Below are 17,867 nucleotides of genomic sequence, written 5' to 3' on the forward strand. Positions count from 1 at the left end.
CAAAATGAAGACAGGAACTTGGATATTCTCTTTTTAATGCTTACTGATAAAAAAGGAAACCTGCTTTTTCTCCTTGGGAAATCCTGGGAAAGTGAAAAAGAAATTAAAACAAAAATGAGACAAATCACAAGGAAACCTACAGAGAAACCAGTTTATTCTCATAAATGAGAATTGAGGAGAGTAAAATAAACACTGTGAATATCTTGTTTTTGGTTCTCTTGTTATTCTCCATTCAGGCAGAGGAGGAAAAACCAAACAGATACACAGGGAAACTAAAGCCTCAGGGAAAATAATAATTGCTAATCTAGGAGAACAAGGGTTGAACTGTCACCAAAAAACTTCTCTGGGAATTTTACTCGTGACATGTCAGAGGATATTTATGCATGTTGTCTAGTTTCAAAAGGTAAAATAAAGCACAGCAACCATGTTAAAAGAGATGATCTTCTTTCACCACTCCTTAAATCTTAGGAGACCTACATTGAAGTGAAAGTAAATATCAGAGAAAGTCCATAGAGATTTCTTTTCACTGTTTTATAAAATATATTGTTCATGCAAAACATAATTATGCACATACTGACACCATATATACTTGTAAAATAAAGACCTCCTCATCAAACTGGCTTTTAAAGCTTAAAAACAACAACAACAAAAAAATCACTGGTGTTATTTTTCTGATTATCTACCAATAATAAATGACATATTTGACTATTACATGATAACAATAATCTCTAACCCTATTACTCTATAATATCATTATTATTCATGTTTTAAGTCTGACTTAATAAAAGAAGTCTTATAATCATTTCCTAATTTCAGAATTTCCACATTTTGGTGACAACTTCCCCAGATAGTCTTTAGTGAAGATGTGTCTCTAATCATTATTTAATATTATTTTATCAAATAAGTTATAACTATAAGTGTTGTATTTTTTCCTTACTTTTTTGTTTGTGTTTCAGTTCACTATTATTATTATTATTATTATTATTATTATTATTCCAAAGCGTGTTCATTGTTAAGGTCATCAGAATTCATGTTATTCCTGTGTTTTTTCCGACTGTCTGTCAGTTTATATGTAGTCTATACTATGATGTGACTCCATAGTGTATCCTTCACACAACACACACATATCACACACATGCATGAATGCATAAGTACACAAACTGCTCTAGCTACATGAAATATATCTCTTCTATGAACATTTCAACACTTTTTTTACTGGGATTCAGTCAATTAATCTGAGTCTGTCACTGGGCCATGTTTCTCTCATCCTCCAATAACAATGAATCCCTCATAATTTCTAATTCTCCCTCTTCTGGTGCTGAATTCGCTCCAGTGGTTTCAGTTTGTGTGGTAAACTTATCAGTCAGGTTGTTTCTGTGTCTACTTTGGTGCTCTTTAGTCTTTGTTCTCACAGTTTTTCTGGACCTGCTCCACCATGTATCACCTCCGATCTGCTGAAATGACAAAATTTATATCCTCGAAGGAGATTGGAGGGATGAGTCAAGGAGGACTAAGAGATTTCATTGGATTAACCAAATGTCCTTCAAGAATATGGACCAGTGGACCGTTGTGATTGATGAAAATTATTTTTAACATAATTGGCAAAGCGGACATTGTTCAGGACGCCGGACGCCCGCTTCACCCCTGAAGTAAACAGGCTGGAGCACAAAGGGGGACGATAGATGAATAAATTAACTAACATAGATTAATTAAATTGGCAACATCTAAGTAAACAAACAACAAAGAAGTGATCAATAGGAATCCAAGTGAGATTTAAGGTCCAAATACATACAGATCATGACATGCTAAGCAAATTGGTAAATACATTTTTACATGCAGTTTGTTTAAAACACTGAAACTCAGCAGCTGTTTTCATCTTTTTACAGTCTGATGGCGGCTCTGTCTGAGAACGTGCTGACAGTCAGCATGTTACTGAGTGTCGTCTTTCTGCCAGGTGAGAAGTTTGTTGTCTTCCTTTCATTTGGAGACATTACATGAGTCATTACTCTGAAATATGTAATCTTGATATTGTTTAGAGACTCAACATGGAACAGTTTCCTCCTTAACACAAGGAGCTCAAGACTTCAGGAAGAAGTATGACATTATGTAGCCACTTACCAGATATAGAGACATCCATCCATCCATCCATCCATCCATCCATCCATCCATCCATCCATCCATCCATCCATCCATCCATCCATCCATCCATCCATCCATCCATCCATCCATCCATCCATCCATCCATCCATCCATCCATCCATCCATTTTCTTACACCCTTGTTCCTTAGTGGGGTTGGAAGGTGCTGGCGCCCATCTCCAGCTAACGTTCCGGGCGAGAGGCGGGGTGCACCCTGCACAGTGCGCAGTTGGTAGAGCTGTTACCTTGCAGCAAGAAGGTCCTGGGTTTGATTCCCAGCCCCGGTCTTTCTGCATGGAGTTTGCATGTTCTCCCTGTGAAATAGACATACAGTATTTTTGCTTTTTATGAGACACTATCACATATTGCAGATGTGATGAAGAGGTGAAAGAGATTTTACTTTGTAGTTCTCAGAAGGAGCAACATCCCTGAGAGATTGCTGCTGTCCTTTTATCTTTGCTTCATCTTAACTTACTGTCATTGTCCGGTTTTACAGCTGCATAGTAACAAAATAAAGAAATCTCCACAGGTGCCTTAAGGTCGTCCAGCAGCTCATCGGCTATAATCTGCCAGGAAATTATAACTGAATACTTCTTGCTGATTCAGGAACATCATGAAAATCTCCAAGGACATGCATTACTACGCCTGCCTTTGGGCAGATGTTTCAGATCCGTAAAGACTAAAACCAAATAGACTGAGAAACAGTTTTTACTCATCAGCATCGTCAGGCTGAATTCTCTCAAGTGGTCGACTTGATATCGTCTATTTATTATGTCTATTTTAGCTTTAAATTAACATTTCTATCAAGGAATAAGAGGATTATAAGTAAATATGTATTATCTTTTTCTAAGTGAGGCATTGTTTTTATCTGGATAATTGCATCCAAATTTGATAGTACAATGTTACATTGTTACAGTGACAATAAAAAGTCTATTCTATTATATTCTATTCTATTCTATTCTATTCTATTCTATTCTATTCTATTCTATTCTATTCTATTCTACTTCATCAAGAAATGTATCTGCAGGAAGATTTTGCTCCACATCATGTTCATTATTTGTCTGTTATTACAGGTGATTTGGCTGCTTGTCCAGATCCAGTCCTTATTGCTAACACACCTGGGCAGATGGAAGCACTGAGTGGATCTTGTTTGCAAATCCCATGTAGCTACTGTTCAACACATTCCACATTTGGCCAAAGTAACGTTTATTACGGAATTTGGTTAAAAACTAACCCATATTTTAAGGAAAATCCAAGCTCTCTTATTTTCAACAGCAGTGGGTCAGTTAACATTTATTCACTGAATATGATTGGAAAGCCAAGTGAGAAAAACTGCACCACTGTGTTTCCTGATTTAAAGACGAGTCATACTAACTACTACTACCTCCGCATTGAGAACGGGGTGTTTATGGCAACTGATGTTTCTCATCCTATTAATATAATAGTAAAAGGTAAGAAACTTTTGGCTTGTTCTTGACACTGATGTACAATGTTAAGAATTATTTATATCCATGACATATTTAGATTGTTTTCCTTCAATCAACAAGTTTTTTCTATTGATGCCAAATGAAATAGCAAACTCTCAAAAGATAATAAAACTGTCAAAGAATTATCAATTTTAAAAATTCTGCTTTTGTTTACATTCCAAAAATGAAGAGAATGTCTTTAATATCCATTTCCTTCAAAAAAAAATCTATATTGAATTTACATTATGGAAGTAAATAAAAATACAATTGTAATTTTTGACCACATTCTTTCACATTTCTATTTGAATATTGGCAATTTGGGCTGCACAGTGGCGCAGTTGGTAGAGCTGTTGCCTTGCAGCAAGAAGGTTCTGGGTTCGATTCCCGGCCCTAGTCTCTCTGCATGGAGTTTGCATGTTCTCCCTGTGCATGTGTGGGTTTTCTCCGGGTACTCCGGTTTCCTCCCACGGTCCAAAAACATGACTGTCAGGTTAATTGGCCTCTCCAAATTGCCCCTAGGTGTGAGTGTGTGTGTGTGCATGGTTGTTTGTCCTGTGTGTCTCTGTGTTGCCCTGCGACAGACTGGCGACCTGTCCAGGGTGTATCCCGCCTCTTGCCCGGAACGTTAGCTGGATATTGGCACCAGCAAGCCTCCCGACCCCACTAAGGGACAAGGGTGCAAGAAAATAGATGGATATTGGCAATTTATACAAATTATTTTCAGTGATAACAAATAACATTAAAGGCTGAACCGCTATAAAACAACTTGGTAACAGTTTTTAACTTGTTGTAAATAAGCCTGTCATGAACATGATTAAGTCTTCATGAATATGCATGACTGTTGTCATAAAGTACTAATTAAACTTTAGCTTTACTAACAATTTTATCAAACGTGTGAATAATATTACTTGTACTTTCTCTCTAAAAAAATGATTGTGTGTTAAAATTGATGAACTTACATTATTGATTATTGATATTAATGTAATTATTGATTACATTATTTTCTTTAGGACGTTGTAATTGTAAATCAATAGTGAATTAATGATTTTTGTATACTCAAAAATTGACAGTAAAATGTTTGTTTAATGTGAAACTCCAGATTCTCCTTGGAGTCCCAGCATTAATGTTCCCTCTGACCTGAAGGAGCATCAGTCTGTCACTGTAACCTGCTCAGCTTTCACTCCCTGTCCAAACTCACCTCCTGAACTCACCTGGAATCTCCAACAAGACTCTCTCAGTCAAACAGAGAAAAACACAGATGGAACCTTTACAACTAAAATCCAGGAGAGCATCACTCTGTCAGACACACATGATGGATACAACATCACATGTTCTGCCAGATATCCTGTGATTGGAGGAAACAAGACAGCAGAGACAGAAGTGACTCTCAGTGTTTCATGTAAGTGATCCTATCAGCAGGTCATGGTTCAGCTGTTTCTGATCAATAAAGTTCATGTGTCCCATTTTCCTCAGATGCTCCTAGAAACACCTCAGCATCCATCAGTCCATCAGGTTTGGTGTCAGCAGGTAGCTGGGTGGAGCTGAGCTGCTCCAGCAGAGCCAAACCTCCACCCAGATTCACCTGGTTCAGGAAAAGCACAGAGGGAGACATTAATGTATCTGAGGGGCCGGCTTACTTCAACGCCACTGAGGGAGGAGAATATTACTGTATGGCCACAAATGATCTGGGTAATGAAACATCATCCAGTGTTTGTGCTGGAATCAAAGGTAAAGGTTTTTTGCTTCATGTTTCAGATTCTTTTCCGATGATTGTTTCCTAATGAAATGTGAGGAGCTGAATGGAAAGAGTCAGATTCATATTACCAGAGTTTCTTTTGACCTACAAGCAGATCTATAACATTATAGGTCTGCTTTCACCAGTGATGTCAGTGACGTCAGACCACTTTTTTCAGTGACGAGTAATCTAGTGCGTTACTATTTCAAATCCAGTAGTCAGACTACAGTTACTTATCGATACCACTTTGCGTGACTATTTTCTTCGTGTCTATACGACATAAAGATTTGGAGGGAATAGAGAGATGTGCATTTTGTTGCTGGAAAAACAGGAGCCATTTTTAGTTCGCTCGCCAAGTCCGATTATTATAAGCAGCTTTGGGCTTGTTTTGTTTCTAAAGTTGCTTGCAGATTTAATTAGTCGCGGCTTCGGTTTTGGGGCTTGGAAATAAGCAGAGACTCATAAGAAATCCCAGAATTTGTCTGACATCCAGTTAGTTTTAGTCAGACTCTCCCTGTCCATCATCTCCCGGATGATTCGTCCCGCTGTATCTTTGTTAATGTCAAGTTAATATATTACCTGTGAATGACGTCGAGCTCCAGTAAACTGCAAACGTCGACACTAATATGAACAACGAAATAAGCGTGAAAACAGCCACCAATGAACGTGTCCGTAAAGTTGTGGAACTAAACGCCATTATAATAATTAATATTAAGGTAAGTGTCACAAATCTGTGCAGAGGGTCATCTGACTTGTGGAGCCGCAGGAGGAGCGTTGTGAACTGCGCTGTGACACAAAACACAGGGCCGTAACACACAACCTGGATGCTGGGGCAGGATGGAGTGTGGGGTCTAAAATCCTATTTATAGTTTTCCAGACACACAACACACAAAAACACGCACAAATTCACAAATTACTAAAGTTTTTTTTGTACTGTTTAACCATTAAACAATCTCCCCTTAAATTCAACCATAAGTGGAGACACATTGTTGATGTTACCATTATAAAGTAACTTGCAATTAAACATTGGCAAAGATCAATGTCATTTTCACAGGTCGCTGAGCGTTTGTTGTTAGCAGCAGCTGAAAGTAACAAAACGTTATTTTTAATGTAACTTAGTCACTTTCCAAATCAAGTAGTCAGTAATCTAATTAAGTTACTTTTCAAGGAGTAAACAGTAATCCGATTAAAGTTACTTTTTCAAAGTGACTATGCCAAGTAATATTTTGACTTTCACTAATATATTACTTTGCATTTGTTGTAAATTGTGTTTTAATTTAAAACCCCAGATTCTCCTTGGAGTCCCAGCATTAATGTTCCCTCTGACCTGAAGGAGCATCAGTCTGTCACTGTAACCTGCTCAGCTTTCACTCCCTGTCCAAACTCACCTCCTGAACTCACCTGGAATCTCCAACAAGACTCTCTCAGTCAAACTGAGAAAAACACAGATGGAACCTTTACAACCAAAATCCAGGAGAACATCACTCTGTCAGACACACATGATGGATACAACATCACATGCTCTGCCAGATATCCTGTGATTGGAGGAAACAAGACAGCAGAGACAGAAGTGACTCTCAGTGTTTCATGTAAGTGATCCTATCAGCAGGTCATGGTTCAGCTGTTTCTGATCAATAAAGTTCATGTGTCTCATTTTCCTCAGATGCTCCTAGAAACACCTCAGCATCCATCAGCCCATCAGGTTTGGTGTCAGCAGGTAGCTGGGTGGAGCTGAGCTGCTCCAGCAGAGCCAAACCTCCACCCAGATTCACCTGGTTCAAGAACAACAAAGATGGAGCCATTAATGTGTCTGTGGAGCAAGTTTACAAATTAAATGCTACTGAGGGAGGAGAGTTTTACTGTGTGGCTACAAATGGTCTGGGTAACAAATCATCATCAGTTGTACTAGTTACTACGAAACGTAATTATTAAACTCAAAAGTCTACTTTGAGAAATAGCTGCCTGTAATTATTTGTAATTTATAATTATTTGTGTCTGTTCTCTTTCTGCAAGGTGAAAATCTTTTGGTGCCCGTCACCGTGGGGATCATTGTGGTCATCTGCTTTCTTGTTTTTCTGGTTGTGTCTATTTGGTGAGTTTCACATCTAAAAATCTTGAGAAGAGATAAAGACCTGAACCTAAGTAGAATGCTCCACTGTAAACAGTACTTTTATACAGTTTCATATGTCTGGTATTAGATAGGTAAGTAAGAGACTGGTTCAAAAAGTATTACATCAAGTGTAATACTTGGTGTAACAACTGAGTTATACAAATAAGGTATATGTAACACGGGGGAAAGAACCCGGATTGTGACTGAGGACGTGGCTCTAAAGCCAAGTGGTAGACCACTGAAATATCAAGTGGCCTAGAGTTTCCTTATTAATAATACCCAGGTAGGTCTGGCTGAGAATGATGAAACAGAAATAGTATACAAAATATCTTTTTATTTATACATTCTCTTACCATATTAAAAGTAGACATTTATTATTCTAATTAAAACTCAAAGCTCAACCCCAGGACAAGATTAGAAGCAATTGGAATCACAAACAAATACAAACCAAATTAGTAGAAACACAAAATAATGTTAGACAAAAGAAAAACAAATCCCACATTTCCCCAACCCAGTCCTAAGGCTGTGCCCATTAATCTAATAAAAATAAGGAGCTATAAACTATTCTGGTTCTGCACTGTTCGTGCTACAACTCCATCTCTAAAAGATGACTTATTCCTTGAGAGCATCAAACTACAAACAAATGCACTTTGTGTGGGAGCACAATAGGCAACAGCAGCAATCAGTATCAAATGTCCACGATCCGAACACTCTCCAGCAACCCGATGAGCACGGCGCCAGCGCTCATCTGACTGAGAGCCAACTGCAACACAACGGACCCGACAAACACACTCAGATTGGCGTGCACACCCGGTGCCTATATACACTAATGAGCCCGGCAAGGCTGCAACCGGAAGTGAAGGTGGGGAGCGTGGCCCAGATGTGTTCAAGGGCCAAAAACGGGTGGGAATTTACAACCAATGGAAGTAAACTATGTTTTCCAATAAAACCACCCGGTTACATCCTACCCCCCCTCTATGAATCGGTGGCCCACCGATTAAGTAAAACTATGACCAAGGTCGAAAAATGGCCGTAGCCACGCTGCTGACACCTGGAACCAGAGCAGCAGCAGCCCTTCTGTCTTCACTCATAGCTGGTCTCGGGAGACGCTGAGGATTGGAATGCTTGCCTGCGGTTTTACGAGTAGACTTCCTAGGGCCAGTTCTAGTGCCTTGAGGAATTTGCGAAGCTGATGGCACCTGAACAGGTGTTTGAGCTGGAGGTCTTTCTGATGGTTCTGGAACCACAGGCCTGGATGGATTTTCAACAGCCTCTCGGCACACCAGCCAAGACCCCGACTCCACGTCCTCCTCATCAATGTTCTCCTCAAGTACCCTCTGTGGCCAGTCATCATAGCAGATCTCTGAAGGTGACAGGGCAGGCTTTATGGAGGTACGGTGCACTTGTCTAACAAGGTGAGGCTTATCAACTGGAGCAATTGAATATACAACACCACCTGAACTCGGCGCCCGCAGTACTTGGTACACTGTAGACCCCCATGCATCCTGGATCTTTCTGCGCCCTGGGCCAACATCACGCAGATACACTCTTTGTCCAACTTGAAGTGGCTCACACTGGACTTTCTCATCATGCCTCACTTTTCTCCTGTGGGCTGCCAACTCCACTCTGCCTTTAACAACATCAATGGCCACATTTAGGCGTCTCCTGTGCTCTGCCACCCAATCACATACTTTAGCTCCTGTGGGCTCAGGAAGATGGCCAAGCAGAAAATCCACTGGCAAGTGAGGTTCTTGTCCAAACATGAGGAAGTGAGGAGATTCACCAGTTGACTGATGGGCAGTGGTGTTATAGTGGAAGACCAGCTGTGGGAGATGTTCTGGCCAATTCCGCTTTTCATCTGGAGCTAGGGAACGAAGCAGATTGAACATAGTTCGATTAAAACGTTCACATTGTCCATTTCCCTGCGGGTGGTAGGGCGTGGTGCGACTTTTCTGAACTCCGTACAACTCACATAACTGTTGTACTAGGACACCTTCAAAGTTCCTCCCCTGGTCAGAGTGGATACGGGCCGGCACTCCAAACCGGTAAAACCACTCACGAACCAGGACTTTTGCCACCGTTGTCGCTTTCTGATCACGAGTGGGGACAGCTTGGGTGAACTTTGAAAATACATCTGTCATCACCATCACAAGCTCCCTTCCATCACGGGCTGGTTCCAAAAGTGTAAAATCAATGGCCAACAGTTGATTTGGTCTTGAAGCAAGAAGACTGGTTCAAAAAGTATTACATCAAGTGTAATACTTGGTGTAACAACTGAGTTATACAAATAAGGTATATGTAACACGGGGGAAAGAACCCGGATTGTGACTGAGGACGTGGCTCTAAAGCCAAGTGGTAGACCACTGAAATATCAAATATGAAATATCTTCTTAGTTACATCTAAGAAGAATGTGTTTTGTTCATTTTACATTCGTTGTTTTCAAACAGCAGGGAATGTTACATTTGGAAACCCTTTACTCAGTAAATTAATACATACATTAGTGAGCTCAAAATGGCAAACTTATGTTTTTACAGATGATATTATAGATATTTATTCAGATTGCTTACAGAATTTAATGACTCTTGGTGGCAGATTTTTCGAGTAGCCATCATTTTTATTGTGTAGACTTCTGTATATCATTTCATTTGCTCGAGGAATTGCAAGTTTAGGTAATCATCTCCTCTGGTTTAGGATTTTTACCCTTCCTTTTAAAATTTTACCTAGTTGCTATGATGCAAACCCAGAGGTGAAAGTAGTTTTAAACAAAAGTGTGTGTGTGTGTGTGTGTGTGCGTGTGTGTGCGTGTGTGTGTGTGTGTGGGGGTGTGTGTGTGCGTGTGTGTGTGTGTGTGTGTGTGTGTGTGTATATATATATATATATAGTGGCACAGTTGGTAGACCTGTTGCCTTACAGCAAGAAGGTCTGTGTTCGATTCCCGGTCCCGGTCTTTCTGCATGGAGTTTGCATGTTCTCCCTGTGCATGCGTGGGTTTTCTCCGGGTACTCTGGTTTCCTCCCACAGTCCAAAAACATGACTGTCAGGTTAATTGGCCTCTCCAAATTGTCCCTAGGTGTGAGTGTGTGTGTGCATGGTTGTGTGTCCTGTTTGTCTCTGTGTTGCCATGCGACAGACTGGCGACCTGTCCAGGGTGAACCCCGCCTTTCGCCCGGAACGTTAGCTGGAGATGGACACCAGCACCTCCTGACCCCACTAAGGGACAAGGGCCGACTCTCATACTGACAGGAGGAACCACAGAGCTCTGTTAGATTAAAAGCATCTTGTGAAGTTGGGATATTTTTCCTCCAAAAGGTTCCAGAGGAATCACCTCAAACCAGATGTTGGACTGGATTTTATTTCACTGTCATTTGTGAATGTTAGAACCTCATTTTCAACAGGGGAGCTATAAAGGTTGAAAAAGGTTATCATTTTGGAGAAAGTATCATCAACATCAATATTTCCACTAAATAAGAGGCAAAAATAAATAAAATTGATAAAGGAAAAACCTCTCAGACTTTGAGCCCGACAGCACCAAACAATTTTTTTTAAATTAGACAATTAATTTCACATAATTATCACAGTAGAAGCCATTTGTTTGTTAAATACTTAATGAAACATATTTACCGTGTTTGATGTTTGTTGTAAATGACGTATATTCACAAAGAACGAGTCCAAGTTTGTCGTTTATTGAACGTTCAGAAACTACAGCGGCTGTAATGAGCCACAGCAAAGGTAAACAAAGGTAAAAGAACCCGAAAAGGTGATCAACTCAAAACCACTCCTACCTTTTTACTCTCTCTCCCTTTTTCACCCGTTGCCGTGGCAACCGCCTGCGTTCTGCAAGCCGACCAGAGATTACGTTAAAAACATAACATTCAGTCCGTTACGATATTAGGTTTTCAGGCTTGATATTTATTTTGCGATTATTAATACGCCTCCCTGAACACAGCGGTGGTTGATTAGTTCATTTTAAACTCCTGTTCTGCTCGTTATTTTGATAATGGTACCAAAACGCACAGAATTGCACAACACCTTGTTGAAACAATAATCACTGAGATCATTGTTGTTGGGTCATTAATTTGAACACGTTTCGTTGATTTTGTTGTTGTTGTTCTTTAATAAAGTTATGAACGTTTTGATAAGGAGTCAGAGGAGGACGTGCTGCTCTCAGCCTCCTGGCGGCGTTCAGTTTGTCACCTAAAGCCGAGATCAACTCAAAACCTTCCGCGATCGATGTATTGCACCGCTGCTGTAGTAACATGTATTGCACCGCTGCTGCAGAAACAATATGAAATGGGAAAAAAGCTACTTATTAACTGATTAAATTGTTCTTGAAAAACTAATCAGTCACGGCTGATTAGTGGGTGAACTCACGGCTGCACAGTGAACCCACTGATTCTTTACAGCAGACAGCCGCTCCCCTCTCTTGCAGGTACTGCGTACCCCGCTAAATCTTTTAGGGGTACACAGTACCCCACCACCTACTTTCACCCCTGGTTATGTCTGAAATTAAGTTACAGGTTAGTAGGTGATTTTAGAAATGGTAGAGGAAGTTAGTGTCACCTGCCAGAGCTGGATACTCCACCCCTCCTACTGGCCCAACAGTAGGAGGATCAGCTTGCTAGTACTTTCTATTATATAAATAGTTGTCATTTTTTGGGCCATTGAACTGCATGGGTGCAATAAAATACATACCCGTTTTATGTTACCAAACTGCACTGGGGAGGGTAGATGACAGCCACACCCCAGTAACAAGCAGGAGACTCCAGCCTGTTTCTAAATTTAAACAATTGGAATCAGGTGAGAGAGTCTCCCTTTACGCTCTACACCCATTATGAGAAAATTAGGTGCTAGGTGTCCTCAATTTTGGGGCAGGGTTCACCCTGCTATATTTGATTGCTCAACACTGATGTTTAAAACAAAAACATCACAAAAACAGTCTCATGAGTCTGCGCTAGTAGCCATTCCCCTTTCGTCTACAAATAAGTAACGGCAGTGGCTGTAGAAGACCACAAAAATCTGTCATTCTGTGTAAGAAGAATGACAACAACAAAACAACTAGCATCCATTTTTTTTGCAATATCATATTCAGGCTGATTAGTGAGACAACATATGGTCCGACCTGAAACTGTACTACAAATTAAACTCGTTAACAAAGCTAAGTGAAAGAAATGTTGTGCCTACTATTGGTTTTTTTTTCCTTCATTTTCTCAGTGTATGTTGTAATCAGGTTTTCTCTAAAACAAAAGCTTGAAAACCCAAAAGTATTTCAAGCTAACCAGATATAAATGGGATTAAATTATGGTAATTATCTTTTACAAATGTTTTTTGCATGTTCGTCTTGACTCTCGCTCTGTTTGTGCTGTCACCTGAAACACAGCACCATTATTCTGACCAGTGATGTCAGTTACAAAGTAACGTGTTACTGATGTCGGACCACTTTTTTCAGTAACGAGTAATATAACACGTTGCTATTTCTAATTCAGTAGTCAGACTACAGTTACTTAATAAAATCACTTTGAGTTACTGTGTGTTACTATTTTCTTTTGTAATTTAATTTTATTTACTCTACACGTCCTGTGGAGCGACCGCCATTTCTATACAACAGCAGCAGCAGCGACAGAAATGTAAATAATGGAGGGAGGAGAGATATGCACATTTCGTTGCTGGAAAAGCAGGAACTATTTTGACTTTCTGTCGCTGTTCAAAAGACCCTTAAAAAGTTTGAGTTGGTGTTGAGTATTACTCTTTGGATTATGTTTCTGTTCAGCGTTACTTCTGTCCCTTAAGGGATACCGTAGTGAGGGCAGTGATGACGTCATCGCCTTGCCGCAACCAACGTGGCTGATATCTGGTGGGGAAGTTTGGTAACCAAACCACTGTGCTAACACGTGGGAAAGACTTGCAAGATATGCGTGTTCTCCTTATCAGTGTGTGTCATTGATAAGTACGTTGCAATATTTGAGTTTACTGCAGCTAAATGAGTGATTTGAAGTTTATTCATTTGCTATTATTTCACCTGTTGCTAAGTCCGAGCTATCTGCTACGTGTGTATTGTAGAGCATTGTGTTGAACATGCATATCTACTTTTACTGGAGTAGAGGCATGGTTATTAGTTAATAGTGGAGATAGCTCGCCTTAGTTTCCTTATTAATATTGATTTAGAGCTTGAGTTATTTATGTTTTATGTCTTTTCCTTCTTAGTTTATCTAAGGTATAATGGCATGGTGTGATGTGTAATGATCTTGGACTTATTTTTTGTATTTTAGTTTATTCTAGGAAACCACACACACCTTCTTATAGACACACATTCATTTATGCCCATTCATGTTCATTGGATCAAGATCTGTAATACAGTTTGGAACACAGAACAGTTCAAGGGATCCTGCCTCGTGTCTTCATTAAAACATCTGCTGCACCTCATCCTAACATCTGGTCCTGAGCTGAATCCTGGCCTGAGTTGTATTTCGGGCCGACACTCCAGGTTGAGAGTGGTGACAAACCTGAACAGTGCCTTACAGTCCTATAGCAAGATCACCTACAGTCACTAAGTTCGATTATTATAAGCGACTTTGAGCTTGTTTTGTTTCTACAGTCGCTTGCAAATTTAATGAGTCGCGGGCTGCGCTTTTTTGGGGCTCGTTTTTGACGTGCCCCAAGGCTTTCTCAACGTGAAGTTACTCATTTGGGCTTGGAAATAAGCAGAGACTCATAATAAATCCCAGAATGTGTCCGTGATTAAGGTAGTTTTAGTCATACTTTCCCTGTCCATCATCTCCCGGATGATTCGTCCCGCTGTGTCTTTGTTAATGTCAAGTTAATATATTACCTCTGAATGACGTGGAGCTTCGCGTTGCTCTCCAGAAAACTGCAAACATCGACACTAACCTGAACAACGAAATAAACGTGAAAACAGCCATGTATGAACGAGTCCGAAAAGTCGTGCAACTAAACACCATTATAATATTTAATATTAAGATAAGTGTCACAAATCTGTGAAGAAGGATATATGAATTGTGGAGCCACAGGAGGAGCGTTCTGAGCTGCGCGCTGACAACAAATGCAGGGCCGTAACACAGAACCTGGAGGCTGGGGCAGGGAGGGGGGCTTTAAAATCCTTAGAGTTTTCCAGACAATAGTGGAACACACCAATTACTAATGTTTTTTTTTTTTGTACCGTTGTAACCATTAAACAATCTCCCCTTCAGTTCAAACTTATAAGTATAAGTAGGTCCAGTGCTCAACTGGTTTGAATCTTACATAAAGAACAGGGATTTCTTTGTTTCAATCGGAAACTTCTCATCAGAGAGGTCAAAGGTCACATGTGGGGTACCCCAAGGTTCAATCCTAGGACCCCTTCTTTTCAATATTTATATTCTCCCACTGGCTAAGGTTATAACAGGACATAGGATTAGCTACCACAATTATGCGGATGATACACAGCTCTACATCACGATGTCACCACGTGACTCTGAACCCATCCAATCACTGAATAGATGCTTAGAACAGATAAATGTGTGGATGTGCCAAAACTTTCTCCAGCTGAACAGAAACAAAACTGAAGTTATTATCTTTGGACCTAAAGAGGAGCGAACCAGAATCAATGCACAGCTTTAGTTATTACAACTGAAAACCAGCGATCAGGCCCGAAACCTGGGAGTAGTGATGGACTCTGACATGAACCTTCAGAGCCACATTAAGACAGTCACAAAGTCGGCCGTCTATCAGCTGAAGAACATCTCCAGGGTTAGAGGACTTATGTCTCAGCACGATCTAGAGAAACTCATCCATGCGTTTATCTTTAGCCGCATTGATTACTGCAACAGCGTCTTCACAGGTCTGACTAATAAATCAATCAAACAGCTGCAGCTGATCCAGAACGCTGCTGCTCGGGTTCTCACTAAAACCAGGAAGATAGAGCACATAACACCAGTTTTAAAGTCCCTACACTGGCTCCCTGTAGCTCAGAGAATAGACTTTAAAATACTGATGTTAGTTTATAAATCTCTGAACGGTTTAGCACCACAATACATTAAAGATCTGTTATTGTTGTACCAACCGTCTAGACCCCTCAGATCTTCTGGTTCTGGTCTGCTCTGCATCCCCAGAACCAGAACCAGACGAGGAGAAGCAGCATTTAGCTTCTATGCATCACAGATTTGGAACAAACTTCCAGAAATCTGTAAAACAGCTGAAACACTGGGTGCCTTTAAATCTCAACTTAAAACCCACCTGTTTAGAGTTGCTTATGTCTAAATTAGGGTTAGAGTGCCGGTTTTGATGTCTTCCATGTTTTTATGTCTTTAATGTTTTGAATTTCTTTTTCTTTCTTTTAGACGTTTTAATGATGTAATGTTTTTTTTATTTTTTATATCTTTCTCACTGTTTATTTCTGTTTTTATTTTAATTATGTAAAGCACTTTGAAATGCCTTGCTGCTGAAATGTGCTATACAAATAAAATTTGATTGATTGATTGATTGATTGATAGAAATACATTGTTGATGTTACCATTATAAAATAGCTTGCAATTAAGTACTGGCAAAGCTAAATGTCATTTTCACAGGTGGTGGAGCATTGTTGTTAGCAGCAGCTGAAAGTAACTGAAAAAGTTACTTTTAATGTAACTTGGTTACTTTCCAAATCAAGTAGTCAGTAATCTAAGTAACTTTTTCAAGGCGTAAACTGTAATCCGATTAAAGCTACTTTTTGACAGCTCTCTAATGTCTTGCAGGTATTTTAAGACCAAACATTCAGCGCCACAAAAGACTCAGGTGGGGGAATGTTCATCCTTTTTGGAGAGCACTAAAATGAGATTTTGTTTGCAGATTTGTTACATGATCCTTTTATTTCTGCAGAGTCGAGTGGGTGGTGTTCAGAATTCAGCATTTGAGAAAGAGGAAGAACTGCATTATGGGGAAGTCAGAATCATCGAGAAGACGCCTAAAACGGCAGTGATTCCAGTGCATGACAATGAACAGCAGGAGACGGTGTACGCACAGGTCACAGTATCAAAACCAGGAAACGTCTCAACACAGGCTGCTGACAGTCCAGAGAATAACTACGCTGAAGAGAAGAAAAAATAATGTTTGTTGTGAGATAATTTTTTTTCTTTTGCTTTGTGTTATGAATCAATTCACTTTAGATGAAAAGAGGATTTGTTTCTTTCAACATGCAGGTCCTCAAGTTTTTATGGTCTTTACTCCATTTTCTCCAACAATTTCAACATTCAACTTTTTCTCAGCTAAGAATTTCAAACAGGTCTTTTTTTTTCTTTTTTTTTTTTATCAGGGCTATTTGGTATAGTTTTTTGAAAATTTAGTAGCCTTTATTGACACTGCTTTGTCTAATTTTGAAAATGTTTAGCAAACTCGGCTTCCACTAAATTATTTTTTAACCAGATGAATTGTAAAGAACTAATTTAAGTGGCTGATTTGTAAATTTTGAGTTGGATAAACTTTAAAATGTGAATTGCTTTGGTTGACTTCAAGTTAGCCATTTATATTCACTCTTATTTTGAGAGGGGTTAAACTCTTTATGTGGCAGTTCAGTTTCCTTTCCTTATATTCTGTCTCTTTTGTTCCTCCAATAACTTTATTTAAAATAAATATACAAGACCAAATAAAATGGACAACAGAAAACAAGATATGAACATAAATGCATTATAGAAATCTGAAATAATGTCAAAATTACTGTCCAGTTAGGACAAGTTTATATTAAAAGTAAAGATTGCTTTATCCTTGGATCACTAAAATCAATGTTCAATTCAAGGATAACCGTGTCAGCAGTTTGCAGCTAAACTGCTATTGATTATGTTTCTTCTATAGCCAGGATTAAATCAAATCCTTTGTAAACAGTTTTGATCTGCTTATACAAATGAAATGTTTTGGATTTATTTGACTATACGTTTGATCTTTTTGTCATAATGTTTCTTGAGATGATATCTGTTGTAAAATTGTGCTTCATTAATCAAAAATAAATGCAATTAAATCAAGCTCTTCACCTGATGGAGTAATTTCACGAAGTCTGAATAAGGTCAGCTAAAGTACCAAAAGTACTTTAGTTCAGTTCTGTAGAATGTAATAATTCTTCGGAGTCAGGTGGAATAAATGCAAATAAAAATTATTTAGATTTTTCATATTGTACCCAGCCACTAGGGGTCAGCATTATCAAAATGAGATTTACATTGAGATTAAATTTGTTCCAGCATTCACTCTCCTAGTATTTAAACGCTGTTTTCTCCCATAATATCATGTTTAACTTTGTACTTTGTACTCATACAGTCGATCTCCATTGTTCCCTGGTTCTCCAAGTTATTTTTGGACTTTAATTAAAACATTATTTCATCATATCCACCAAGACTCCTGTTTGCAGTTTGGTCCACCTGTCAACACATCGTGACACTTTCACTTCACAACTAGAC

The 17,867-nt window shown here is 39.3% G+C and overlaps 1 protein-coding gene across 1 annotated transcript; it reads left to right on the forward strand.

The window, feature by feature from the left end:
* Window positions 1-3,217: 3,217 nt before the first annotated feature.
* Window positions 3,218-17,795, forward strand: LOC108165684 (myelin-associated glycoprotein-like). The gene is made up of 6 exons (XM_081601656.1): window positions 3,218-3,588; window positions 4,703-5,002; window positions 5,077-5,331; window positions 6,628-7,259; window positions 7,352-7,430; window positions 16,179-17,795. Exons 1-4 carry the CDS (start codon window positions 3,264-3,266, stop codon window positions 6,933-6,935), a joined length of 1,188 nt encoding a protein of 395 aa, XP_081457782.1. The 5' UTR covers window positions 3,218-3,263; the 3' UTR covers window positions 6,936-7,259; window positions 7,352-7,430; window positions 16,179-17,795.
* The last annotated feature ends 72 nt before the right edge of the window (window positions 17,796-17,867 follow it).

The sequence above is a fragment of the Poecilia reticulata genome, chromosome 20, assembly GCF_904066995.2.
Source record: "Poecilia reticulata chromosome 20, P_reticulata-male-v2, whole genome shotgun sequence".
Classification (NCBI taxonomy): Eukaryota; Metazoa; Chordata; class Actinopteri; order Cyprinodontiformes; family Poeciliidae; genus Poecilia; species Poecilia reticulata.

Excerpts from the sequence above, each read along its gene's own strand:
- LOC108165684 (XM_081601656.1), top strand. The coding sequence starts at position 3,264 with ATGGAAGCACTGAGTGGATCTTGTTTGCAAATCCCATGTAGCTACTGT. Across the intron at positions 3,589-4,702 it reads TATTAATATAATAGTAAAAG|ATTCTCCTTGGAGTCCCAGC; the intron begins GTAAGAAACTTT and ends GTGAAACTCCAG. Across the intron at positions 5,003-5,076 it reads AGTGACTCTCAGTGTTTCAT|ATGCTCCTAGAAACACCTCA; the intron begins GTAAGTGATCCT and ends CATTTTCCTCAG.